General features: G+C 40.6%; 1 protein-coding gene across 1 annotated transcript in view; it reads right to left on the bottom strand.

Annotated features, from left to right (window-relative positions):
- Positions 1 to 26354, bottom strand: part of LOC124795904 (hemicentin-1-like) — a 1325431-nt gene that overhangs the window by 409040 nt on the left and 890037 nt on the right. Inside the window, exon 6 of the mRNA XM_047259983.1 lies at positions 15629 to 15780. Within this exon, the coding sequence (XP_047115939.1) occupies positions 15629 to 15780 (152 nt within the window). The remainder of the gene's footprint in view (positions 1 to 15628; positions 15781 to 26354) is intronic.

Genomic DNA, 26354 nt, shown 5'->3' with positions numbered 1-26354 from the left:
TCATCAGTCCCTAAGCTTACACACTACTTAACCTAAATTATCCTAAATACAAACACACACACCCATGCCCAAGGAAGGACTCGAACCTCCGCCGAGACCAGCCGCACAGTCCATGACTGCAGCGCCCTAGACCGCTCGGCTAATCCCGCGCGGCCGAGATTTATCGAACAATTGGCTTAACAGCTCATGCATCCGAGTTGCCGGCCAGAGTAATATACACGAGAATGAAAAAGAAAACTGAGCACGTATTAGATGAGAAACAGTTTGGCTTTAGAGAGGCAATTCTGACGTTGTGTTTGATAAAGGAAGCAAGACTGAAAAAAAGCAGGACACGTTCTTAGGATTTCTCGACCTCGAAATAGCGTTCGACAATGTAGAATGGTGCAACAGGTTCGAAATTCATGGAAAAATAGGGGTAAGATGTAGAGAAACACGGATAATAGGCCGTAGGTACAAGAACCAAGAGGGAATAATGAGAGTAGGAGACGAAGAAAAAAATGCTTCGATTAAAAAGTTTGTAAGACAGGGATGTTGTCTTTCACCCTTACTATTCAATTTGTACATCGAAGAAGCAATTACATAAATAAAGGAAAGTTTCAAGAGTGTAATAAACATTCAGAATGGAAGCAAGGCAATGTTAAGGTTCGCTGATGACTTAGCTATCGTCAGTAGAAGAGAAGAAGAATTACACGATATGCTGTATGAAATGAACCGTCTAATGAGTACAGAATATGGATTGAGAGTAAATCGAAGACCGCTCAGCTAATCCCGCGCGGCCATTTTTCTTTGCCATCAAGTACATTGTTATTTGCTGTTCTGTCTTTAACATAAATATGCTACACTTGATCTTTCTTTCTTTCTATGTCACAAACTGTCTCCTGTATGCTAGAAGTACCACTACAGCACTTCTCTTTACAATTTTCTACTTTCTTTTCTATAATTTTCCAAGTCTCTTGAACAAGTATTCTCCTTTGAGACACCCGTCCGTTGTTTACTTTAATAAATACTTCATTTACTGGGGAAACTTTTTCCCCAGGCTTCAATTCCAACATATGTTCGACCTGTCGTTTTAATGATTTCCTTAGTCAGGACACCTATTTTGTTGTTTACTTTTTCTAACTCATGGTTATTATTGTTATTATTTTCCGTTTTTCCACTTAGTTTTTAGTAGCTTTAACCAGTTCGTGACTAATTTTACTATGTTTTTTGAGTTTATCGCTTATACTTTTACTGTTTCTAGACTCTGTTTGCATTTATTAACTTAGATTTTTACTATTTTTGTTTTGTGCTATTAGCTATGTATTCACACTGCGTAACAACGCATACAGCTCTATCGTTAATTGCCTGTTTTGCTCAGTGCAGTTTTCTACTCCCTTGTCTTCCTCCTCTGAATCTACTTTTTCCTTATTAATTTGAGATGGGTTTAAAAGCATAAAAGTGTCATCCCTATGATACACATTCTCTAACTGTTTTTGTAATAGTAAATCTGATTCCTCTGTGTCCTGCTCATTTCACTGTTTACAGGAGTATCCTCACTTTTATCCCTCTGTTTTACTTCCATATACTGTATATACTTTTCTTCGTAAATTTTCAATAATTGTGTCAACCACATATATTACTATTTTTATTGCTCTGTCTTTCTCCTAACTGCAATAACGAGTTTGTGACCCAGAAACCTTCGTACTTCTTTCAAAGAATTCGACCTATCTGTGATATATACCACAGTATTAAACTATTTCTGGACTCTTAAATATTGCAAAAGATCTTGTCACTAGGCGCCATGTATATCACTTTACGTCAACAGAAAAAATATTCCTGCTACGAAAAAAGCCACATATAACACTATTACACGGGAAGTTATGCATATATTTTAACACTGTCGTACAATGTTACCCCTTTTACAGTATTTGATCGTGATGTATGACTAATAGATATGGAAATCAGACAATTAGTTGTTTTCTTAAGAGCTTTCTAGCTGCTAGAAACAAATGCAGTAAAATGGATAGCACCGAATCTAGGGCCTAGTGATTGGTTAATGGATTTACATTCATCAGCCGATCTAAGCGAAGAAGTGGATAAGTTTAAGAAAAACAGAAGATGTAAATTTGGCTTACTTTCCTGATGCTTCATAACATAACTTCACAAATAAATATAACTTTACAGGATACGATTAAGAGAAAGACATATAAATCTTTTAGCTACTACACTCACATACATATATAGTTTTGATCTTGAAAGGCCACGAATTTTTAATCATCATTATGTGCAAAAACAATTTGGCTAGGGGGGAATTCTAGGATTCAATTTTGTATAACCAACGAGTTAAATATTTGAATATTATAATAGCATAATAAAAACATTTGAGTTTATTAACAAATTTTGCTTCTATTTTTCTCTTAGCAAATGATCCGCTAAAAGCGAAAGGTAGGGCGTGGTCACACTACACTGTCATTTAGTAGTTTTGTGCAACCTCGGTTCAGTGTTACTGAGCCATATAAGCAATTTTCCTTTTAAATCTTATTGCACATTAACGAATTTCATTAATAAGTGAAAATGCCTTATCTTTCCTTTTCTCAAAACTTGTTTACTCACTTTTACTTTATTTATTACCTCAAAGAGCCTAAGAATTTTAAAATCATTAAATTTGTCAGGTAACATCTATTTCAGTGTTTAAGCAATATTTCGCTTCAGCACTTCTGCTATATAAATCACACAATACTCTTACTTGCCTTTAGTCCACGAGAATGATTTTCAGACAGTGGGAGATGGAAATTAATTCTTGTAGTTACTGAATAAAGCAACAAAATGTTTTTATAGGAGGTTTATTCGGAATAATCAAACACCCGGAATTGACCCTATATAGGTGAATGATAGGAATTAAATAACAGGATGAACTAAGTTTTATGTTTAACACAATAATTATTCAAAAAAGTTTCTTCTGAGTTAATGGTTCACTCTTGTACAATTCTAAGTATGCAGTTTGTAACTTGTTGGCTGTAGGCATTGGGTGTGGCGGTTAGTAATGGCAGCTACACTACCCAGGATATGGCACACATGTTTCTTGAAGTTTTTTTTTTTTTTTTTTTTTTTTTTTGTCATCAGTCTACTGACTGGTTTGATGCGGCCCGCCACGAATTCATTTCCTGTGCTAACCTCTTCATCTCAGAGTAGCACTTGCAACCTACGTCCTCAATTATTTGCTTGACGTATTCCAATCTCTATCTTCCTCTACAGTTTTTACCCTCTACAGCTCCCTCTAGTACCATGGAAGTCATTCCCTCATGTCTTAGCAGATGTCTATTATCCTGTCCCTTCTCCTTTCAGTGTTTTCCACATATTCCTTTCCTCTCCGATTCTGCGTAGAACCTCCTCATTCCTTACCTTATCAGTCCACCTAATTTTCAACATTCGTCTATGGCACCACATCTCAAATGCTTCGATTCTCTTCCGTTCCGGTTTTCCCACAGTCCATGTTTCACTACCATACAATGCTGTACTCCAGACGTACATCCTCAGAAATTTCTTCCTCAAATTAAGGCCGGTATTTGATATTAGTAGACTTCTCTTGGCCAGAAATGCCTTTTTTTGCGATAGCGAGTCTGCTTTTGATGTCCTCCTTGCTCCGTCGGTCATTGGTTATTTTACTGCCTAGGTAGCAGAATTCCTTAACTTCATTGACTTCCGTATGGACTAATTAATTTTTATTGGGGCCGTTTTAATGTCCATAACATAGCCCAACAACTTGTTGCAACGCCGTAATAACTAAGCAGTCGTCATCCCATTCAATTGTGCAACAATTTTCAGGCGGGGCGTCACCTGCTCCGTCTGAGTAATTCTGTCATTACTTCACTTTTATTAAAGCAAAGGTTGATTTAATATCGGTCATTTTATGAAACTTGTCGGTCAAGTATTCGTCCAAATCATTTCAGCTTCTTATGTCTTTCACCTCTAACAATGACTGTTGCTGTGAAAAACGTCGCATTGCTTCCTTGTACGGAGTCCACGTTGTATTGTGGGTAGGTCAGTTGAAAGGTCAGAAGCAGACATCAGCGTATCACTACCAACACGAGTCATATTTGCATGTATTTATTTTTGGAGAAATCAATCGTGTTGCTAAAGACGCACATACAGTCACCTACAATTAAAGAAAGGAAGTGATTCGGAGAAATAGGGCGTCATAAGCAGATGGAGCATTAAATTTTCTAATAATATTTTATGTTAAATTAATATTGTAGTTAGTGTATATAAAATTTTGTATCACTTGGTTATTGGATGTACGTTTTAAATTTCAAACAAATCTTCAAGATGTTGACAAATAGGTAACGACGAAAATAAAAAAACCTAGTACATTGTCCACTGTGCTCACCTGCTCCTAAGCTTTACAACCTGCGACATGACTCTTTTGTGTCAACGTGCAACACGAGTAAAGAGAACCGTAGAGTTTTGATTACACAATATGCATTTAGTGTGTTACAGTTGCTGTACATCAGAATGCTACAGTTGGCGATTTAGAATACATACTTGAATTTTCATTCCCGTCTTCTCGCATTACTATAGCGAGACGCTTACGAAGCGACTGAAGCGCAGTCATTCACGCTTGTTAATTCATATGTGCGTGAGTGTGTATAGCGAAGATGCAGAAGCGCAAGTGTCGCAAATGATAGTAAGAATGGTGGTCTTTGAATCTCTAACATTACCGTGCAGACGATTTCCCTTCAAACTACGTATTATGCTATGCAAATCTCCTGGCCATAAGATTTCACGAGAAGTTATGAGTGCCAGATACGCCACTAGATGTAACCTGCAATATATATGTTAAGTTGCTTAAGTCTGCAGAATATGTAGGCGTTCCTTTCTTTGAAGACTTCATAACGCACCTAATATGAAATTCTTAGAAAAGCTCCGACGCGATCGATGAAACACTCATCAATCTACGTCTCACTGGAAGGCGACCAGATATGACCCAACGTATATTAAAAATATTCTCACGTATTTCATTAAACGTGTTACCCGCTACGCTCAATAAATAAATGCTGTTCCAAGAATGAAATACTGATTCGTCTCACACGTTGTATCTTGTTTGCAAGCTATCACTCTAACGGTATCCAATAGGAATATGCATTCTTCATCGTATGGTTTGTAAATCGGTGGTAAACGAGAATGTGAAGAAATCCTCAAATATAAGGTTAGTTAGCAAAGAGAAGTATTTTACTGAGTAAAGTTCTGTTTGAAGTGGTAGAACTTCGCGATCTTCGGAACTGGGAGTTTCTTCCTCCTGTCACTTTTAGCGAGACTACAATTTAATGAAGAATTGTTAACAGAGACTCTTGAAAAGACTTTAGGCTAAGAGGGTTTAGACTCATTGTATTAGAGGTCTGGTTGGAAATTATATCATAATTTTGATTAAATTCTTGTCGGACCTATACCTGCAAATGACTTAATTTGTATAATTATTAAACAACACTCCATAATTATTAGAAATACTACAAAAGTATTGCTGAAAGTGTGTAACATACTATTTTTGATATGTTTTTCGAATGCTGAACATTAATGTTATGTTATGTTATGTTAACTGTGGACCTAGAAACGACGGAGAGGCTCCGTCCCCGCCGCAGCCGAAGTGGTCCGCAACCCCACGACGACTAACGCAGTCCACTTCACCCCTTCGCCGCCCCACACCGAACCCAGGGTTAATGTGCGGTTCGGCTCCCACTGGACCCCCCTCAGGGAACGTCTCAAATGGTTCAAATGGCTCTGAGCACTATGGGACTTAACATCTGAGATCATCAGTCCCCTAGAACTTAGAACTACTTAAACCTAGCTAACCGAAGGACACCACACACATCCATGCCCGAAGCAGGCTTCGAACCTGCGACCGTAGCAGTCGCGGGGTTCCGTACTGAAGCGCCTAGAACCGCACGACCAACGCGGCCGGCGGAACGTCTCACACCAGACGAGTGTGACCCCTATGTTTGCGTGGTAGAATAATGGTAGTGTACGCGTACGTGGAGAACTTGTTTGCGCAGCAATCGCTGACATAGTGGAGCTGAGGCGGAATAAGGGGAACCAGCCCGCATTTGCCGAGGCGCATGGAAAACCGCCTAAAATCCATTCACAGACTGGCCGGCTCACCGGACCTCGACACAAATCCGCAGGGCGGATTCGTGCCGGGGACCGGCGCTCCTTCCCGCCCGGAAACATTAATGTTAATAAAAAAACTGCAATCAGATCACTTACCAAACAGATCTCAGTCATAAAAATATTGTAAAATACATCTTTATTTTACTCTAAATATCTTATCAGATATTAAGAAAACAGTTAATGGTTTTATGGTAATAATGAAGTGGAAGATGAATAAAACGTTTTATATGGAACAGTGTTTGTAGAATCTTCAGTAACTGTGAACTACACATTTGCACCGAGAATCAGCTTCTCTGCAGTATCAACCTAATACTGAACCAGCTACGATCTTTGAGATAATATGAAAGATCCGGCAGAAAGAGGGCACTTCCTTGATTCGAGAGTGGAGTATTCAAATGTAATGCAGAACAAGACCTCAATAAGGACATTCTGCAAAGCGTAATGCCTATGATAAAAATAGGGGAAAGCTCTTCCGCCAATAGACCACCTTCGTAACATATTACTTTATTATTCGAAATGCATACGCGAATGAAAAGAGTTTTATCTGGATGGTTTTCATGTAAGCTTAAATGATACTTCAAATATATTGAAGTTTTTTGTTATCTGGAAGTATAGTTACTTACGACGTACGTAACAAACCAGGCACTAAAGCACGATTACCTCGTAATTACACAAATAATTTTTATTTTATTCTATTCTTTATCGTTGACAGTGTTAGGCTACAGGGTGACACTGAAAGAAACAACAATTTATTTTAAACGGAATAGTGATAAAATAAAAATGACGCTGTATAAGAAGTTAATTTCTAATTATTACTGAGTGGAAACACAGCAAGGCAGTTGTAGGAAGCATTCTGTTATTTCCCTACGCAATGCACAGAGAAGACAAATGAACATTGATGAATCACATCAAAGTCGTAAATAATGAGTAAATTTAGCTATTGATTGACTCAGAACGATAGAATCAATACGTAATCACTATACCTTGTCAGTCCTAAGCAGAATTTGAGTGACATCGCTGGACATTTAATGAAGTTACCACCACTTGTGCTCCCCTTTCCCACGGTCGCCTCATTTGTGGGCCAAAGAGTTACAACTCAGCACATGATTCCAGAATGAGATTTTTCACTCTGCAGCCGAGTGTGCGGTGATATGAAACTTCCTGGCAGATTAAAATTGTGTGCCGGACCGAGACTCTAACTCGGGACTTTTGCCTTTTGCGAGCGAGATACTGGCAGAAGTAAAGCTGTGAGGACGGGGCGTGTGAGTCATGCTTGGGTAGCTCAGATGGTTGAGAACTTGCCCACGAAAGGCAAAGGTCCCTAGTTTGAGTCTCGGTCCGGCACACAGTTTTAATCTGCCAGTAAGTTTCACAGCACATGATTTTTCACATTTGACAGTTCAGCAAAACCGAATACGACAACAATGACGAAGTCATTTCGACACTCTCCAACAGCAAAGAACAACATTTATCGGGTGACGAAACAGTTCGATACAATTTTTAACATACCAAACTGGTCTTGTGAATCAGTGGAGAATGCCACACAAAGTACGGAATACTTTGAATGCAAGCTGTAGTCACAATTAGTGCTCGTGACACTTCCGTATTTTCCGCTGAACTACGAGTGGCGTTCAATAATTAATGCAACACATCTTTTCTCGGCCAATTTCTGTTGACAAACAGCTGAATTGGTTATGGGACATCTTGTTATATTCCCGCTTCTGCGTTCCAACCGAGAGCTTTTCTTTTTATTTTATTTTATTATTTTTTTTTGTTTTGTTTTGAAATCCAGAGCATAGCAGATATTTATAGCCGCTTGCAGAGTGTCTGCGGAGACCTGGTAGTGAACACAAGTACGGTCAGTCGTTGGGCGATGCATCGGTGAGCATAGCAACAAGGCTGCGCAATTCTCCCCCATCTCCCGCGCGGTGGCCGGCTGTAGGCAGCTGTCACTCCTGCAGCATTGGAACGTGTGAACACTCTCGACTGTCTCACTCGACGGACCACAACCAAACACCTCGCATCACAACTCATTGTCTCTGTTGGTAGTACTGATACACTTGATCAACAGCTGGGTTCTTCCTCCCCTAACAGAAGATCATAAAGAGCAACGAAGGAGTGTCTGCATGGAATAGCTTTAGCGTTATGAGGCTGACGGTGATAATTTTTGTGAAATATCGTCACAGGCAATGAAACACGGGTGAATCGCTTCGAAACCGAAAGAAAACGTTCGTTCATGGAGTGGCGCTGAAGAAAAAGTTCAACGCCGCCCTCGGCCGATAGTCATGACGACATCTTCTGAGTCTCTGAAGGGGATATTCTGTTTGGTATCCTCCTTCATGGTGCAACGATCAACTCTGAAGTGTATAGTGCTACCTTCCAGAAATGGAAGAAACTGTTTCAGAGTGTTCGTCGCCACAAAATAGCAAGTTAATTTCTCGTTCTCCATGACAACGCAAAGCCTTGCGTAAGTCTGCGCACCCGAGAAGAGCTCACAAAACTTTCATTGGACTGATCTTCCTTACACACCCTCCAACCTGGATCTCTTACCTTCAGAGATCCATCTCTTTGGCCCAACAAAGGATTCAATGCGGATGTAGCAGTACGGGGAAGATGGGGAGGTTCTTGATGCAGCAAGACATTGGCGCAGACGTCAACCAATACAATGATACCACCCAAGCATACAGACCCTCCTAGCAAACTGGCGTAACGCTGCCGCTATGAACGGAAATTATGTTGAGAAATAAATGAGTGGAGAATAATACGATATATAGGAGTCCTGCGTAAAACCAACTTATTTCAAGGAAGAAGCGATACTCGTAATTCTTCACAGTTTAATGTTCTAAGAGATTTGCTATGCATACGTTTCAAGCGTTTTCTCTTCGTTTTCATATGGAGTTGAGGGATTCATGACAACAGGGTATCATGTTTTACATTTGAGAAAGACCCCCGCAATGCCGGACGGCACATTCTCTGAACAGGCTGCTGGAGACCGCTAGAAGGTGGCTTCCTCTTTGTCAATATACCATACGTAACCATTGCAGAAATGAAGTGAGAGAAGTGTTTCTTCATTTTACGTGTATGTCACACTTCTTGCATTATACTGAACTGAAGCTGGATTCTTGGTATACCAGTATGTGTAAAAAGAAATTGATAAAGTATGTGTACGAATGCGCATCTGAGATGAATGACCTCCACTGTTTTCAGCTCTTTTGGTGCATGCCAGAGAAATCAAGTGTGAAAAATTAAATCATTACGAATAAATAAAGAGAGAAGAAATCTCAAATCAGCCACTGTCCAAACCAAACAAATCGACCCACATAGAGAACAATGACCATAGCAGACATTTACGTGGGTAGACGAGCCGTTCAGTGTGTACATCCTATCGACTACAACAACTACTGCCTGTCTGAAACATCTTTACAACCGGAAAAATTTGGAATCCACAGAGAGGAGGTGTTACGTGCCCTCTTGCCAGATGTAAGTGTTCAGTATGATTCCGTCTTAAAATTCCAAACATTATTTGAAGTAAAAGACCGTGGTCCGGAAAAGACGCAGTCGGAAGTTGCAAGCGGAAATCATTCTCATACCTCTGACAATTGGAATATTCGTACCGGTAATGTTGTTGCTAAGTCTATATAGTAGGAAACTTTCAGAGGTGGTAGTACAGACCAAAACGAGGAAGAAACAGTAAATATGGACTCTAAAACGTACACCTTAGGAGCTAGGACATTTTATCGGTTGAAGATATGCGTTCCACAGTATCGAAGATGCTCATGGCTCTTAAGGAATGCGTTTTAGAGCCCATGTTTGTATTTTTATCTAGTTTTCGTCCATACTACCACCTCTTAAAGATGCCTACCATACAGTCTTACTAACAACAGTACCAGTACGTGGATTCCAATGTCGGAGACGTCAGAACGATTTTCGCTCACAACTTTCATCTCGATCGTTTCCGGACCAACGCTCCTGACTTCCAATTAATACATATACCCTTCCCCTTCATCCTGAAAGCTTCTAATGTCGTCAAGGAATCACCCGTGCACCTTGATCAAAATAACAAAATGAGTGACGGCTAGATGTTAACAAGACAACTGCCACAAATACAATCAGAGCGAGAGATTGGTCATACATCGGTGCACAGCTGGCATAGGATTTGCCACCTCTGCTGCTGATTATTAGTCAGCTACGGACGATAGCTTCAGACTGTACCATAGCTGTTAACATTTGTTCTTACATGCTTTGTTTCTCGATTCGCTACTGTTGTTTTATGAAATGTCTGAAGCTAAATCCGAAATAGATTATAAAACTGACAAGACTATTATGGAATTATCCACCGAACTCCATACCGCTCGTTAACTGGAAACCTACGAACATAGTCCGTATTGGACCGCATAGCTGCTGCTACTCGAACTATATTGCGCTTGCGCGAAGCGGTTAAATGACAACATTTAATTACTTCCATGCTCAAAGGTTAATCACTTGTTTAGCCTATCTAGGTATAGTCTGGGGGGGCAGATGTTGTTAAAATAAACTGCAGATTGTATACTAAATTTTGTCCGTAGGTAATTACAAATGAGCTACCAACGACGAAATCGTCGCTGCTTATACAATCGAGGAGCAAAAATCAGACGTACTAGGTACAAACTGTTCCGTTATAAAGAGAGGTATGAGACGAACTCTACGAACCATCTCAGACCTCTCCCACACATGGATAGTTATACTTAACAATGATCCACATAACACGATTCAAGAAAATGATGGTTCCTAAGTTTGAGCACTGAGAGAAACAGACTTCTGTGATTGATTACCCCAGGGACGCTAGAAATAATCAAGCGAGAACTGACAGAAACTGATGTAGATAAACCAAAGTCTCAATACATCATGAACAGATTTTGGATCAAAATCGGTGCTCTATGTTAGTTCCCTAATAATGGATCTAAATTCGATTTAAATTATTTCGAAGACAACTAAATACTTCTAAGGTGCTGCAGTCATGGACTGTTTAGCTGGTCCCGGCGGAGGTTGGAGTCATCCCTCGGGCATGGGTGTGTGTGTGTGTGTGTGTTTGTCCTTAGGATAATTTAGGTGAAGTAGTGTGTAAGCTTAGGGACTGATGACATTAGCAGTTAAGTCCCATAATGTTTAACACACATTTGAACATTTTTTCAACTAAACACTGGAAGTTACAGTGTTTTTTCGAAAACGTCGAAGCACCTTTACAAAACACTTTGAACATAAACGTATAAGACTGAGTAAAACCATATGCATACAATAAAAATAATTTAGTGGGACTACTGTATTGAAACTTTTTTTATATAGCAAGAATATGAAAAAGTTGAAGCGCCTCTTGTGCGAATAACGTTACCAAGACAGTGGACTTATCCCATCCAACTGATGGGGCAGAAGTTATGCTAGTAAGCAAAGGAATCTGTGTACACATTTGAAGAAACCACAGTACAATGGTTTTACATTTACTTCAGATGTTATGATAGCGTTCAGTACTCAATAAGAAGCGTTATCGTTAAGTCATACTTGATTCTTACGACTCACAAACGTGGTGAACTACGAGGATGTTGACATGTTCCCAGTCGAGATAATAACTGGAATCGATGTGCATTTGCAGTCCGTGTTACCTCAGCAGTAGCGCCGTAACCATATCTGTAAACACTAACAACCTCACAGCGCAGCTGAGAAAAAGTGTTATAGAGAAAATTTATGCAAACAACAAGGTAAGACACATGGAATCTTCTGGGCACATACCTCAGAATGTAGAAGAAGATTAAAATATCCTCCCGTGTGTAATGTTTAATAGCTAACGGGAGTCAACACAAGTATGAAAATCAATAGGAAGATAAAAAATGAAATGTGCGTACAGCATCGTCGGTAGGAAGACAACTGTACCAAATTCAAGGGAAGCTGCTCAGAGCATTCTTCAGACTACCTTTTCAAGACATACTTCTGGTCGTCAATTGCTCCTCTAAGGTTTAAATATTGTCAATATGTTCACCGACGAGTTAACCATTCATAACCACATCTCACCCATAAGGACTCATATTACGCCACATTAAGCACTTTTAGTTGAAATACATCTCTTCACTTCCTCATATCCTCCAGAAAAATAGAGGTCTTAGGAGTGTTTTAGCTACACACTACTTTCTCCTTGATACCAGTCCATATGTCAACTATGTTTAGCCAAAATTTCACCATTCACTCCATATTCAGAAAATCGTATCACTCCCTTCCACTATCTACTGTCTCATCGGCTGGAGTGCTCAGGATGTCCTAGTCCAGCAGCATATTTGTAAAGATAGGAAGTCACATGAGTGTTATACATCGTTAAAGTAATTCGAACATTCCAGATACTCTTTTCCACGTATAAGTCTTTCCTTTAATACAACCCTCTTAAATGTCATTAGAACTGTCACTAATCAGCCCAGCAACACCGAGAATTATGGTGTCACCCTTACTATTCTAAGTGATTCTCTTCACATCCTCAGCCTTCTCTTGAGGGTACTATAGCTCTCTTACTCCAAAAGTATATGTAGTAAGTAGCAAGATGGTAGAAACCGATACTGATCCACATATTTCAGAGCTGTGTGTACCGCAGAAATAAAGATGCCTGCAGTATTTCACTCCCACAGGAATAATTTTTTGATCCTTTATCGTATATGTATCGACTTTCGTTAAATTGTTATAACTTTTGCATCACCTCGGAACCTGTACAGAAAATTGGAATAGAGATCAACATAAAAATCATTTCCTCTCTTTTTATTGCTCTTGAAAACCACGAACTGCATGTTGTACCACCACACAGCAAGACCTTCAGCTGTGGTGGTCGGATTGCCGTACACACCTGTCCTCTAATACCCAGTAGCACGTCCTCTTGCATTGATGCATGTCTGTATTCGAAGTGGCATACTGTCCACAAGATCATCAAGGCACTGTTGGTCCAGATTGTCCAACTCCTCAACGGCGATTTGGCGTAGATCCCTCACTGTGGTTGATGGGTCACGTGGTCCATAAACAGCCCATTTCAATCAATGGGGTTCAAATGGCTCTGAGCACTATGGGACTGAACAGCTATTGTCATCAGTCCCCTAGAACTTAGAACTACTTAAACCTAACTAACCTAAGGACAACACACAACACCCAGTCATCACGAGGCACAGAAAATCCCTGACCCCGCCGGGAATCGAACCCGGGACCCCGTGCTCGGGAAGCGAGAACGCTACCGCGAGACCACGAGATGCGGACAATCAATGGGGTTCATGACTGGAGAACATGCTGGCCACACTAGTAGAGCAATGTCGTTCACAAGATGTGCACGATGGGGGCGCGAACCGTCGTCCATGAAGACGAATGCCTCGCCAATATGCCACCGATATGGTCGCACTATCGGTCGGAGGATGGCATTCACGTATCGTACAGCCGTTATGGCGCCTTCCATGACCACCAGCGGCGTAGGACGGCCCCACATAGCGCCACTCCAAAAGAGCATGGAATCTCCATATCGCTGCACTCGCTGGACAGTGTGTCTAAGGAGTTCAGCCTGACCGAGAAGCCTCCAAATACGTCTCCGACGATTGTCTGGTTGAAGGCGTATGCGACACTCATCGGTGAAGAGAACGTGATGCCAATCCTGAGCTGTCCATTTGGCATGGTGTAGGACCCATCTGTACTGCGCTGCATGGTTTCGTGGTTGCAAAGATGGACCTTGCCATGGACGTCGGGAATGAAGTTGCGCATCATGCAGCCTATTGCGCACAGTTTGACTCTTAACACGACCTCCTGTGGCTGCATTAAAAGCATTAGTCAACATTGTGGCGTTGCTGTTAGGGTTCCTTCGAGCGATAATCCGTAGGTAGCGCTCATCCACAGCTGCAGTAGCCCTTGGGCGGCCTGAGCGAGGCATGTCATCGATAGTTCCTGTCTCTCTGTATCTCTTCCATGTCAGAACAACATCGCTTTGGTTCACTCCGAGACGCATGGACAGAGCTCCTCTTGGCACAAAGTATCAATGCGGAGGCGATCGAACGGCGGTATTGACCATCTGGGCATGGTTGAACTACAGACAACACTAGCCGTGCACCTCCTTCCTGGTGGTATGACTAGAACTGATCGTCTGTCGGACCCCCTCCGTCAGCTAATGCATGGTTGTTTACATCTCTGGGCGGGTTTAGTGATATCTCTGAACAATCAAAGGAACTGTGTCTGTGATACAGTACCCACAGTCAACGTCTGTCTTCAGAATTTCTGGGAAGTGGAGTGATGCTAAACGTTTTTTTTTATATATATATCGTGGATTGTGAAGAGTCTGCCTTGAGTAACGAGCTGAGGACAGGAATCAATGTCTGCAAATATCATACGATGACGTCATTTTGTGTGATCGTTATAGGAGCCAACGACTTCAACTGGGTTGTTTCTTTGGCAAATAATGTTAGCTTCTGTCAGGCGTGGACGCGAAATCTAACGACCCTGTAAGTTACCAACTACATCTGCAACTTCACTATTCAGTTATTTCACGAATTATTTACCGCAGGTTTTCTGTGAAGGTAAGTTTCTGTGCCGGCCGTTGTGACCGAGCGGTTCTAGGTGCTTCAGTCTGGAACCGCGCGCCCGCTGCGGTCGCAGGTTCGAATCCTGCCTCTGGCATGGATGTGTGTGATGTCCTTAGGTTAATTAGATTTAAGTAGTTCTAAGTTGTATAGGACTGATGACCGCAGATGTTAAGTCCCTAGTGTTCAGAGCCATTTGAACCATTTTTAAGTTTTTGTACCTAGTTACCGACTGCTACCAACATATTTTTTGGATGAGTCTGTAACGTGTTTAGGAAAAACAAGAATTTCCTGGGCCAATCAAAGCCACCTGGTGACAAACGAACGGTAGCTTATTTTGAAGACACATTAGTTGTGGCGAGTGTGGCGTGAGGTCCTATTTTGGCAGTATGATGCAGCGGTAGGCTCCATGTGACAACCAGAGCGGTAAGGTGCTTTTAGGCTGTGTGTAATAAGACCATATTTGTAGTATGAGTTCGTTGATAATTCACAGAGATCATGTAGTTAATGCGAAAATAATTTTTTGGTTTGTCCTTAAAGCCTGTCTTCCGTGTGGAGTTACGGTCTTTGTGCCTGTGTGAGTGGAATGGGTTTCGATACAAGGAATGGAAAATGTCTGTCTAATGACCTAACCAAATATTTGAAATTCGAAATTCGTCACCCTACCTATAGGGTTTGATTGTTACCCACTGCGTTTCATGTATGCTTTGTCTATTGCTAAAAGAAACTTTTCCAATCTTAAAGTGTACAAGCTCACGCTTGTTGTCATTGGGGTGCCCTAACCATCGGAAACCCTCTGGAAGGCATAATCAGAGATACGTATCTGTTTTTGTTCCTCATGGCGCCTTCTACAGCCGCGCACAGTGCTTGAACTTGTTTCTTATCTCGCCATTGTGGGACTGCATGCAACGCCCCGGCGGTGCCGGTACCTGCATCTGGGGGCTGCGCAGCTGCTCGCCGTCCAGCATCCACGTGACCCTGGCTGGCGGCACCGACCCCCAGGTCTCGCACTGCATGGTGTACGGCTTGCCGGCGGACAGCAGCATCTCTTGGGACGTCAGACGGACTCGTTGCGGCTTCACTGCAAACCAAAATGAACAAGTGTCAGTGGGAGGTTAAGCGGTCCGGCGCACCTCCTGCTTTCCGTCAGAGCCATATGGCACGAACGATACTTGCGCGATTTTGTGGCAGTAAGCTACGGGCACCATCGTGCTTGCATAGAACTGACTCCAATTATTCACAAACCATGTCAAGTGTGGTAAAAGCCGTTCTCGGGTCAGACGTCACGTTGCTGGACTGTTGTTGAAATTGCTCGTCAATATTTTATAAAGTTTTAGTTCTAAGTTACTTATTTTAAAGTTTATTTGTGTTAATATTTGCTGTAAAAGTAACTTATTAGTGGATTTTCATTAATCTCAGTCTTTCTTCCGGTGTTATTGACTCGAGTGGTCTGTTATTCGTTAGTGTACTTACGTCGTTCGTCTCGATCTCACCCCTCAGTAGTGTGTTTACATTTTGCCCCGTGCAGTGCGGCTGTAGCGGTTATAAAGCTAAGTACTGACGAACTTATTTTTGCACTTCTATACAATTATTAAATGTAATAGGTGTGGGATTTGTTCAAAGTATTTTCATTGGTGGGGGGGGGGGGGGGGGACTGCAGTGGGCAAGCCAGTGGGTATTCTAGCGAGATCCTCTCCTGGAAATGCAGAATCTTTAGCAGAAATAAGTTGGCAGAGGAGCAGGAGTGTAAGATCTTGGCAGTTCAGGTGCAGTTACAACGCGCAAAAGAGGAACTAGATAGGTTGGCTAAAATGGCTCTGAGCACTATGGGACTCAACTGCTGTGGTCATAAGTCCCCTAGAACTTAGAACTAGTTAAACCTAACTAACCTAAGGACAGCACACAACGCCCAGCCATCACGAGGCAGAGAAAATCTCTGACCCCGCCGGGAATCGAACCCGGGAACCCGGGCGTGGGAAGCGAGAACGCTACCGCACGACCACGAGATGCGGGCTAGATAGGTTGATGAGGGTGAAGGGTGGTGGGGAATGTAACTGGCAGTTGGCAAGATGGCAGCTGGGAAGAGGAGGTATTCAGGCAGCTATACTTTGCGTATAAGCAATAGATTTGACCTACTGTCAGAGTAGAGTGGAGAGGAGCCTCATGTGGCTATAGATGTAAGGAACATGCAGCAGTCCTCAGCAGTTAGGAGGCCTAGGTCAGTTGCAAAGTCTAACAGAAGGAAGAAGATTCTGCTGCTAGGTAGTTCGCATGTAGAGGTGTGGGCCAACAGTTGCAGGAAGTGTTGAGGAGTAAGTACTAGGTCATCAGCATTGTGAAACCAATTACAAACTACGTAGGAGAGTTAATCCAACAGCAATAGAGAGTTTTTTAAACCTTGTCAAAGAACAAGACTGGCAGGCTGTTTATAGTGCCAATAACATAGATGATAAATATAATGCTTTCCTTAACACATTTCTCACGCTCTCTGAGAGTTGCTTTCCATTAGAACCTTATAAACGGGGTACTATCAGTAAAAGGCAGCCCAGGTAGCTGACTAGTGGGATGAGGACATCAAGTAGAACTAAGCAGTAATTAAAACAAAACGCTAGAAGTAGTCACAATCAAGCTACAGTAGCACCATTACAAAAAGTGTTGTAAAGTGCTTAAAATGTTATTAGGAAGGTAAATAGTACGTGATATGCTAATAGAATAGCTAATTCAGAGGATATGGCCAGTGGTGAAGGATGTGTCTGGTCAGCAGCACAAGGTCGACGGTATAAAGTCGCAATAAAAATATTCCTATTACTGATGAATCAGATATATGGACAGTGTTAAAAAATCATTTTCTGAGCATTGCTGGTGAATTAAATAAAAATTTAGTTTCACAGGTAATCATATGACTTTCTTGGCAAATGCCTTTCCGAGATTGATGTCCGAAATACTCATTGGTGATACAGACCATACGGACATTGAGTCAATAATTAAACCACTGAAGATTAAGGATTCTGATGGTTATGTTGGAGTGGTTGGAAGAAAATTAAAGTACTGTGCTGCACATGCTAGCCCTGTATTTTTCCTTTAGGAATGGTCAGTTTCCTGAACGATTAAATTACTCAGTAGTAAAGCCGCTTTATAAGAAGGGAGAAAGGGATAATGTAGATAATTTTAAACCAATTTCTATGCCATCAGTTATTGCTAAAGTTATTGAAAAGGCTATGTATGTAAGGATAATTGATCACTTTATAGTACACAATTTGCTATAAAATGTAGAGTTCGGCTTTATATGTCGTTTAACAACTGAAAACGCTTTATTCTCTTTTCTCTGTGAGGTACTGGATGAGATTAACAAAAGGTTTCGAACGCTAGGCATAATTTTCGATTTAGCTAAGTTATTTGATTGTGTTGACCACAAAATATTGCTCCAGAAGTTGAACCATTACGGAATATGGGGAGTAGCTCACAATTGGTTGACCTCTTACTTTAGCAACTGAAAGCAAAGGGTAATTATTCACATTTTTGGGAATGGCTGTGGTGTGGGGTCTAAGTGGCGTACGGTCAAGTGGGCGATGCTCCACGGATCAGTGTTGGCGTCACTCCCGTTCCTTATTTACATATATGATATGCCCTCTAGTATTACAGGTAACCCTAAAATATTTATGTTTGCTGATGACACTAGCTTGGTAGAAAGGATGTTGTGTGCAACATTGGCTCGGTTTCAAATAGTGCAGTTCATGACCTAAGTTCATGGCTTGTAGAAAATCAACACTAAATCAAAGTAAGACTCAGTTTTAACAGTTTCTAACACACAAGTCAACAAAACCTGGCGTTTTAACTTCAGAGAATGGACATATGATTAGTGAAACTGAACAGTTCACATCTCTAGGTGTTCAGATAGATAGTAAACTGGCACGGAATGCCTACGTTCAGGACCTTGTTCAGAGACCTAATCTGCCATTTTTACTATTCGAACGGTATCTGATGCGCGTGTTCGTTCGACACGAAAATCAGTCTACTTTGCTTATTTTCATTAGCTTACGTTGTATGGTGTTTTATTTTTGGGTAACTCTTCCCATCATCAGGGGATCACAAATTTAGCATTGGAGGGCAGCGTGGAGGGTAAAAATCGTAGAGGGAGACCAAGAGATGAGTACACTAAGCAGATTCAGAAGGATGTAGGTTGCAGTAGGTACAGGAAGATGAAGAAGCTTGTACAGGATAGGGTAGCATGGAGAGCTGCATCAAACCAGTCTCAGGACTGAAGACAACAACAACAACAACAACAACAACAACAACAACAACAACTCTTCCTATTCTGAAAGGATATTTTTGACTCAGAAACGGGCGGTTCGGGCAATAAGTGGTGTAAGTTCACGAGCCTCTTGTCAACGCCTGTTCATGGGTCATGATATTTTGACATTGGCCTCTCAATATATACAGGGCGTCCCATTTACCTTGAGCACCCTAAATAACTGCTTGTCTAGATGCAAATTACAAAATGTTTCAAGATGTTCTTTAGCCGTCAGGGGGACATCAATCAGCATGATTGCCTTTGTTGTAGCTTTGTTTTTCACAAAGATATGAATAGTGGTATGATTTTTTGAAATGGCCCCTGTATTTTTCAGTCGGTAATTCATTTCCTCTCATAAAAACCTATTCAAAAACGTATCACAATGTACCATTCATTGAAACACAATATTATTAATTACATGACACAACACTGACTTTGAGCTCGGGATCACAAACCAGTTGTCACAGGTGTCAGAGGGATGCCTTTTTTAGGATAGGAAAGGGGGAAAAAACGAGTTTTAAGGGAGACTGGCAGACACACTCAGTTTGAGAAAGCAGATGAACAGGAGTCAGATTTTAGCATACAGCCTCCATTTAAACAATGTTTAGCAGAAAGTAATCAGAAACTGCCAGTTCATCTTCGCCAAAGCAGTTATAATCCCATCAGTATGTAGTATCAGTTATCTTTATTACACCAGAACATTATGGGACTCAGAAATAAAGTTGATGAACTACTCATCTGTATTGATGAAATGAATTCATCTAACCAAATTGACATAATCTGCCTCTCTGAACATCAAGTGACCACTGGTATAGATATGTTAGACATTCCAGGATTTAAGCTAGCTTCCTACTTCTGCAGAGTAGATATGGATGGAGGAGGAGCTGCCACATTTATTAAGAACTGCCATACATTCAAGAACATTGACATTAATAAATTCGGTTTAGAGCAGCATCTAGAAGCATGTGCAACAGAAGTAGAGTTCCATTGTTGTTGTTGTTGTGGTCTTCAGTCTTGAGACTGGTTTGATGCAGCTCTCCATGCTACTCTATCCTGTGCAAGCTTTTTCATCTCTCAGTACCTACTGCAACCTACATCCTTCTGAATCTGCTTAGTGTATTCATCTCTTGGTCTCCCTCTACGATTTTTACCCTCCACGCTGCCCTCCAATACTAAATTGGTGATCCCTTGATGCCTCAGAACATGTCCTACCAACCGATCCCTTCTTCTGGTCAAGTTGTGCCACAAACTTCTCTTCTCCCCAATCCTATTCAACACTTCCTCATTAGTTATGTGATCTACCCATCTAATCTTCAGCATTCTTCTGTAGCACCACATTTCGAAAGCTTCTATTCTCTTCTTGTCCAAACTATTTATCGTCCATGTTTCACTTCCATACATGGCTACACTCCATACGAATACTTTCAGAAATGACTTCCTGACACTTAAATCAATACTGGATGTTAACAAATTTCTCTTCTTCAGAAACGCTTTCCTCGACATTGCCAGCCTACATATTATATCCTCTCTACTTCGACCATCATCAGTTATTTTGCTCCCCAAATAGCAAAACTCCTTTACTACTTTAAGTGCCTCATTTCCTAATCTAATTCCCTCCGCATCACCCGACTTAATTAGACTACATTCCAATATCCTTGTTTTGCTTTTGTTGATGTTCATCTTATATCCTCCTTTCAAGACACTGTCCATTCCATTCAACTGCTCTTCCAAGTCCTTTGCTGTCTCTGACAGAACTACAATGTCATCGGCGAACCTCAAAGTTTTTATTTCTTCTCCATGAATTTTAATACCTACTCCGAATTTTTCTATTGTTTCCTTTACTGCTTGCTCAATATACAGATTGAACAACATCGGGGAGAGGCTACAACCCTGTCTTACTCCCTTCCCAACCACTGCTTCCCTTTCATGTCCCTCGACTCTTATAACTGCCATCTGGTTTCTGTACAAATTGTAAATAGCCTTTCGCTCCCTGTATTTTACCCCTGCCACCTTTAGAATTTGAAAGAGAGTATTCAAGTCAACATTGTCAAAAGCTTTCTCTAAGTCTACAAATGCTAGAAACGTAGGTTTGCCTTTCCTTAATCTTTCTTCTAAGATAAGTCGTAAGGTCAGTATTGCCTCACGTGTTCCAGTGTTTCTACGGAATCCAAACTGATCTTCCCCGAGGTCGGCTTCTACCAGTTTTTCCATTCGTCTGTAAATAATTCGCGTTAGTATTTTGCAGCTGTGACTTATTAAACTGATAGTTCGGTAATTTTCACATCTGTCAACACCTGCTTTCTTTGGGATTGGAATTATTATATTCTTCTTGAAGTCTGAGGGTATTTCGCCTGTTTCATACATCTTGCTCACCAGATGGTAGAGTTTTGTCAGGACTGGCTCTCCCACGGCCGTCAGTAGTTCCAATGGAATATTGTCTACTCCGGGGGCCTTGTTTCGACTCAGGTCTTTCAGTGCTCTGTCAAACTCTTCACGCAGTATCATATCTCCCATTTCATCTTCATCTACATCCTCTTCCATTTCCATAATATTGTCCTCAGGTACATCGCCCTTGTATAGACCCTCTACATACTCCTTCCACCTTTCTGCTTTCCCTTCTTTGCTTAGAACTGGGTTTCCATCTGAGCTCTTGATATTCATACAAGTCGTTCTCTTAACTCCAAAGGTCTCTTTAATTTTCCTGTAGGCGGTATCTATCTTACCCCTAGTGAGATAGGCCTCTACATCCTTACATTTGTCCTCTAGCCATCCCTGCTTAGCCATTTTGCACTTCCTGTCAATCTCATTTTTGAAACGTTTGTATTCCTTTTTGCCTGTTTCACTTACTGCATTTTTATATTTTCTCCTTTCATCAATTAAATTCAATATTTCTTCTGTTACCCAAGGATTTCTACTAGCCCTCGTCTTTTTACCTACTTGATCCTCTGCTGCCTTCACTACTTCATCCCTCAAAGCTACCCATTCTTCTTCTACTGTATGTATTTCCCCCAATCCTGTCAATTGCTCCCTTATGCTCTCCCTGAATCTCTGTACAACCTCTGGTTCTTTTAGTTTATCCAGGTCCCATCTCCTTAAATTCCCACCTTTTTGCAGTTTCTTCAGTTTTAATCTACAGGTCATAACCAATAGATTGTGGTCAGAGTCCACATCTGCCCCTGGAAATGTTTTACAATTTAAAACCTGGTTTCTAAATCTCTGTCTTACCATTATATAATCTATCTGATACCTTTTAGTATCTCCAGGGTTGTTCCATGTATACAACCTTCTTTCATGATTCTTAAACCAAGTGTTAGTTATGATTATGTTGTGCTCTGTGCAAAATTCGACCAGGCGGCTTCCTCTTTCATTTCTGTCCCCCAATCCATATTCACCTACTATGTTTCCTTCTCTCCCTTTTCCTACACTCGAATTCCAGTCACCCATGACTATTAAATTTTCGTCTCCCTTCACTATCTGAATAATTTCTTTTATTTCATCATACATTTCTTCAATTTCTTCGTCATCTGCAGAGCTAGTTGGCATATAAACTTGTACTACTGTAGTAGATGTGGGCTTCGTATCTATCTTGGCCACAATAATGCGTTCACTATGCTGTTTGTAGTAGCTTACCCGCATTCCTATTTTCCAATTCATTATTAAACCTACTCCTGCATTACCCCTATTTGATTTTGTGTTTATAACCCTGTAGTCACTGACCAGAAGTCTTGTTCCTCCTGCCACCGAACTTCACTAATTCCCACTATGTCTAAATTCAACCTATCCATTTCCCTTTTTAAATTTTCTAACCTACCTGCCCGATTAAGGGATCTGACATTCCACGCTCCGATCCGTAGAACGCCAGTTTTCTTTCTCCTGATAACGACATCCTCTTGAGTAGTCCCCGCCCGGAGATCCGAATGGGGGACTATTTTACCTCCGGAATATTTTACCCAAGAGGACGCCATCATCATGTAATCATACAGTAAAGCTGCATGCCCTCGGGAAAAATTACGGCTGTAGTTTCCCCTTGCTTTCAGCCATTCTCAGTACCAGCACAGCAAGGCCGTTTTGGTTATTGTTAAAAGGCCAGATCAGCCAATCATCCAGACTGTTGCCCTTGCAACTACTGAAAATGCTGCAGCCCCTCTTCAGGAACCACACGTTTGTCTGGCCTCTCAACAGATACCCCTCCGTTGTGGTTGCACCTACGGTATGGCTATCTGTATCACTGAGGCACGCAAGCCTCCCCACCAACGGCAAGGTCCATGGTTCATGGGGGGGGTAGAGTTCCATGACAGATCCTATATGATAGTAACTATTTACTGAACACCTGCAGGAAATTATAATTTATTCATAAATCATCTAGAAGCTCTTTTGGGTTATTTAACAGGAAGAAACAAATAAATTTTGATAGCTGGTGACTTTAATACAGATTTTCTAATGCAATCTCCCAGTAAACATTTACAGTAGTTAGCAATGTTGTTTTTCAATCTAACTCACACTGTAAATTTTCCAACTAGGATCACTAAATCCTCAAGGACAGCCATTGATAACATTTTTATAGACAAATTAAAGGAACATAATCATATCATAAAACCTGTAATAAATGGACTATCAGATCATGACATGCAGCTCCTTGTTTTAGATGTAAATTCTAAGCAGATTTTCAAGACTGCTGAATCTGAGTACAGGAGAGTAGTCAATCAACCAAAAATCGAGTGTTTTAGAAAACTGCTCAAAGATATTAACTGGAAAGATGTTTATAGTACTCATAACATGAATAAAAAATATAACACATTCATGAACAATGTCAGTACCATGTTTTAAAACTGTTTTCCTCTAAAAGTTACTCAAATTAAACAGAAGTCTATAATAAAACCATGGATTACACAAGGAATAAAGATTTCCTGTAAGAGAAAAAGGAAAATCTATCTGTCGACCAAGAATAGCTCCAATGCTGATGATTTAAGTAATTCAGACATCTAAACAAATGCACAACGAGAAGAAGATAGCAATGTCAGGGAACAAAACAAAAACAATATGTGATATAGTGAAAGAGGAGACTGGTAGAACCAGAAAGGAACAGGAGCAAATAGCATTAAGGGTAGATGACACGTTAGTTACCGATGGACATAGTGTGCAAATCTATTTAACAAGCACTTTATATCTGTTACTGGTAGAATGGGATTGTCAGGATCAGTATATAATGCCCTTGATTATCTTAAACTAGCCTTTACAAATAGCTTCAGGTACATGAATATGTCACTCACTTCACCAACAGAAGTAAATAAAATCTTTAAAAATAAAGCATTCTAGTGGTTACAATTAAATATCAACGAAGTTAATTAAGCCATGTTCTTGTGAGTTTAGTACAATTCTAAGTTACCTGTGTAACCAGCCAATTATAACTGGGACATTTCCTGACTGACTAAAATATGCAGATGTTAAGCCTCTATTCCAGAAAGGGGATAAAGAGATACCATCAAACTACAGACCGATTTCTCTTTTACCAGCATTCTCAAACATTTTAGAAAAAGTAAGGTACAGACAGCTTCTCAACCATCTGACCACAAATAACATATTATCAAGAACACAGTTTGGATTTCTGAATTGTTCTGATATTGAGAAGGCTATTTACACCTACAGTGAAGATATACTTAATTCATTAGGTAACAAATTACAAGCAGCAGGTATTTTCTGTGATTTGTCAAAGGCATTTGATTATGTGAACCACAACATCCTTTTAAATAAATTAGAATTCTATGGCGTCATGGGCAGTGCTGCAAAATGGTTCAAGTGATACCTGGCTAACAGGAAACAAAGGGTGTCAGTGCAAGGGACTGGTGAATTAAGTAGTGTCCCACAAGGATCCATAATAGGGCCATTGCTTTTTCCTGTGTACATTAATGATCTCTGATCAGTCATCGCACCAGAAGCAGAGTTCGTTTTGTTTGCAGATGACACAAGTATTGCAACAAATAGTACGTCGAGTGAAGTTCTAGAAAGATCTGCTAATGATATTTTCATGGATATTAATAAATGTTTTAAAGCCAACTCACTGACATTAAACTTCGAAATGACTTACTATATGCAATTCAGAACCTGTAAGAGGTTTCCACCCAGCATATGCATAAAAAATGATGAAGAGCAGATAGAAGAGGCTGACAGTCTTAAATTCCTGGGATTACAACTTGATAATAAATTCAGTTGGGAGGAGCACACCACAGAACTGCAGAAACACCTTAACGAATCTGTATTTGCAATTCGAGTGTTAGCTGACATAGGTGACATAAAAATGAAAAAGCTTGCATTCTTTGCCTACTTTCATTCCATAATGTCATATGGTATAATATTTTGGGGTAACTCTTCAAGTCAAACAAAAGTTTTCAGAGTCCAAAAGCGTGTAATATGTATTATTTGTGGAGTAAATTCACGGTCTTCCTGTAGAAACCTCTTCAAAGAACTGGGTATACTTACTACTGCCTCTCAGTATATTTGCTCCTTAATGAAATTGTCCTAAATAATATATCTCTTTTTCCAACAAACAGCTCAGTTCATACATACAATACCAGGAACAAAAGTGATCTGTACAAGGACTTAAAAGCACTTACTTTAGTTCAAAAAGGGGTCCACTACTCAGGAACACTCATCTTCAATAATTTGCCAGCAAATACAAAAAAATTTGTTGCAAATAAATATCAGTTTAAAAGGAGCCTGAAAGACTTACTAGTGGCCAACTCCTTCTACTCTATTGACGAATTTTTTTAACAGAAACAAATGATTTATTGTATATAACCATACTATTAGTACTGTTATTTCAGTATAAAAAAGTAAAAAATAAAAAAATTGACATGTTTCACATCCACGAGGATCTCCTCAGCACGGATCTATGGAACGAAAAACTAATCTAATCTAATTTCTAATCTCTCTCTGGTCACAACATACTACAAAATTGAAAGACGACCCCTTAAATCTGAACGGTAAAGCAGTTTTAGGCCAATTGAGAGGTCTTATCGTCAGATACCGTTGGAGATGACGAAACCTGGACGTGTAACCTTGAGACGGAAACAAAACGCCATCACTAAATTGGGGTCACACGCAATCATCAAAAAGAAGAAGAAATCCAAGGCAGTTGCTCCTCCTATGAAGTTCTGACGACAGTCTTTAGGTGTCATTTTCGTGAAAGTGTTGCCAAAAAAACCAATCATTAATTCAGAGGAATGCGTGAAGTCTCCGAACCAACGAAACAGCAGTATCTTTCGTGACAATATGACAAGAATCCAAAATAAATGTTGCCCCGACACGACAATGCACGCCCACACATATGGTCCAGACTCTGGGAACACATTGCCCAGAAGTGGTGC

This window comes from Schistocerca piceifrons, chromosome 4, assembly GCF_021461385.2.
Source record: "Schistocerca piceifrons isolate TAMUIC-IGC-003096 chromosome 4, iqSchPice1.1, whole genome shotgun sequence".
NCBI classification, from domain to species: domain Eukaryota; kingdom Metazoa; phylum Arthropoda; class Insecta; order Orthoptera; family Acrididae; genus Schistocerca; species Schistocerca piceifrons.
The sequence above is the reverse complement of the archived record's forward strand: the minus strand, read 5'-3'. Positions and strand labels throughout refer to the sequence as shown.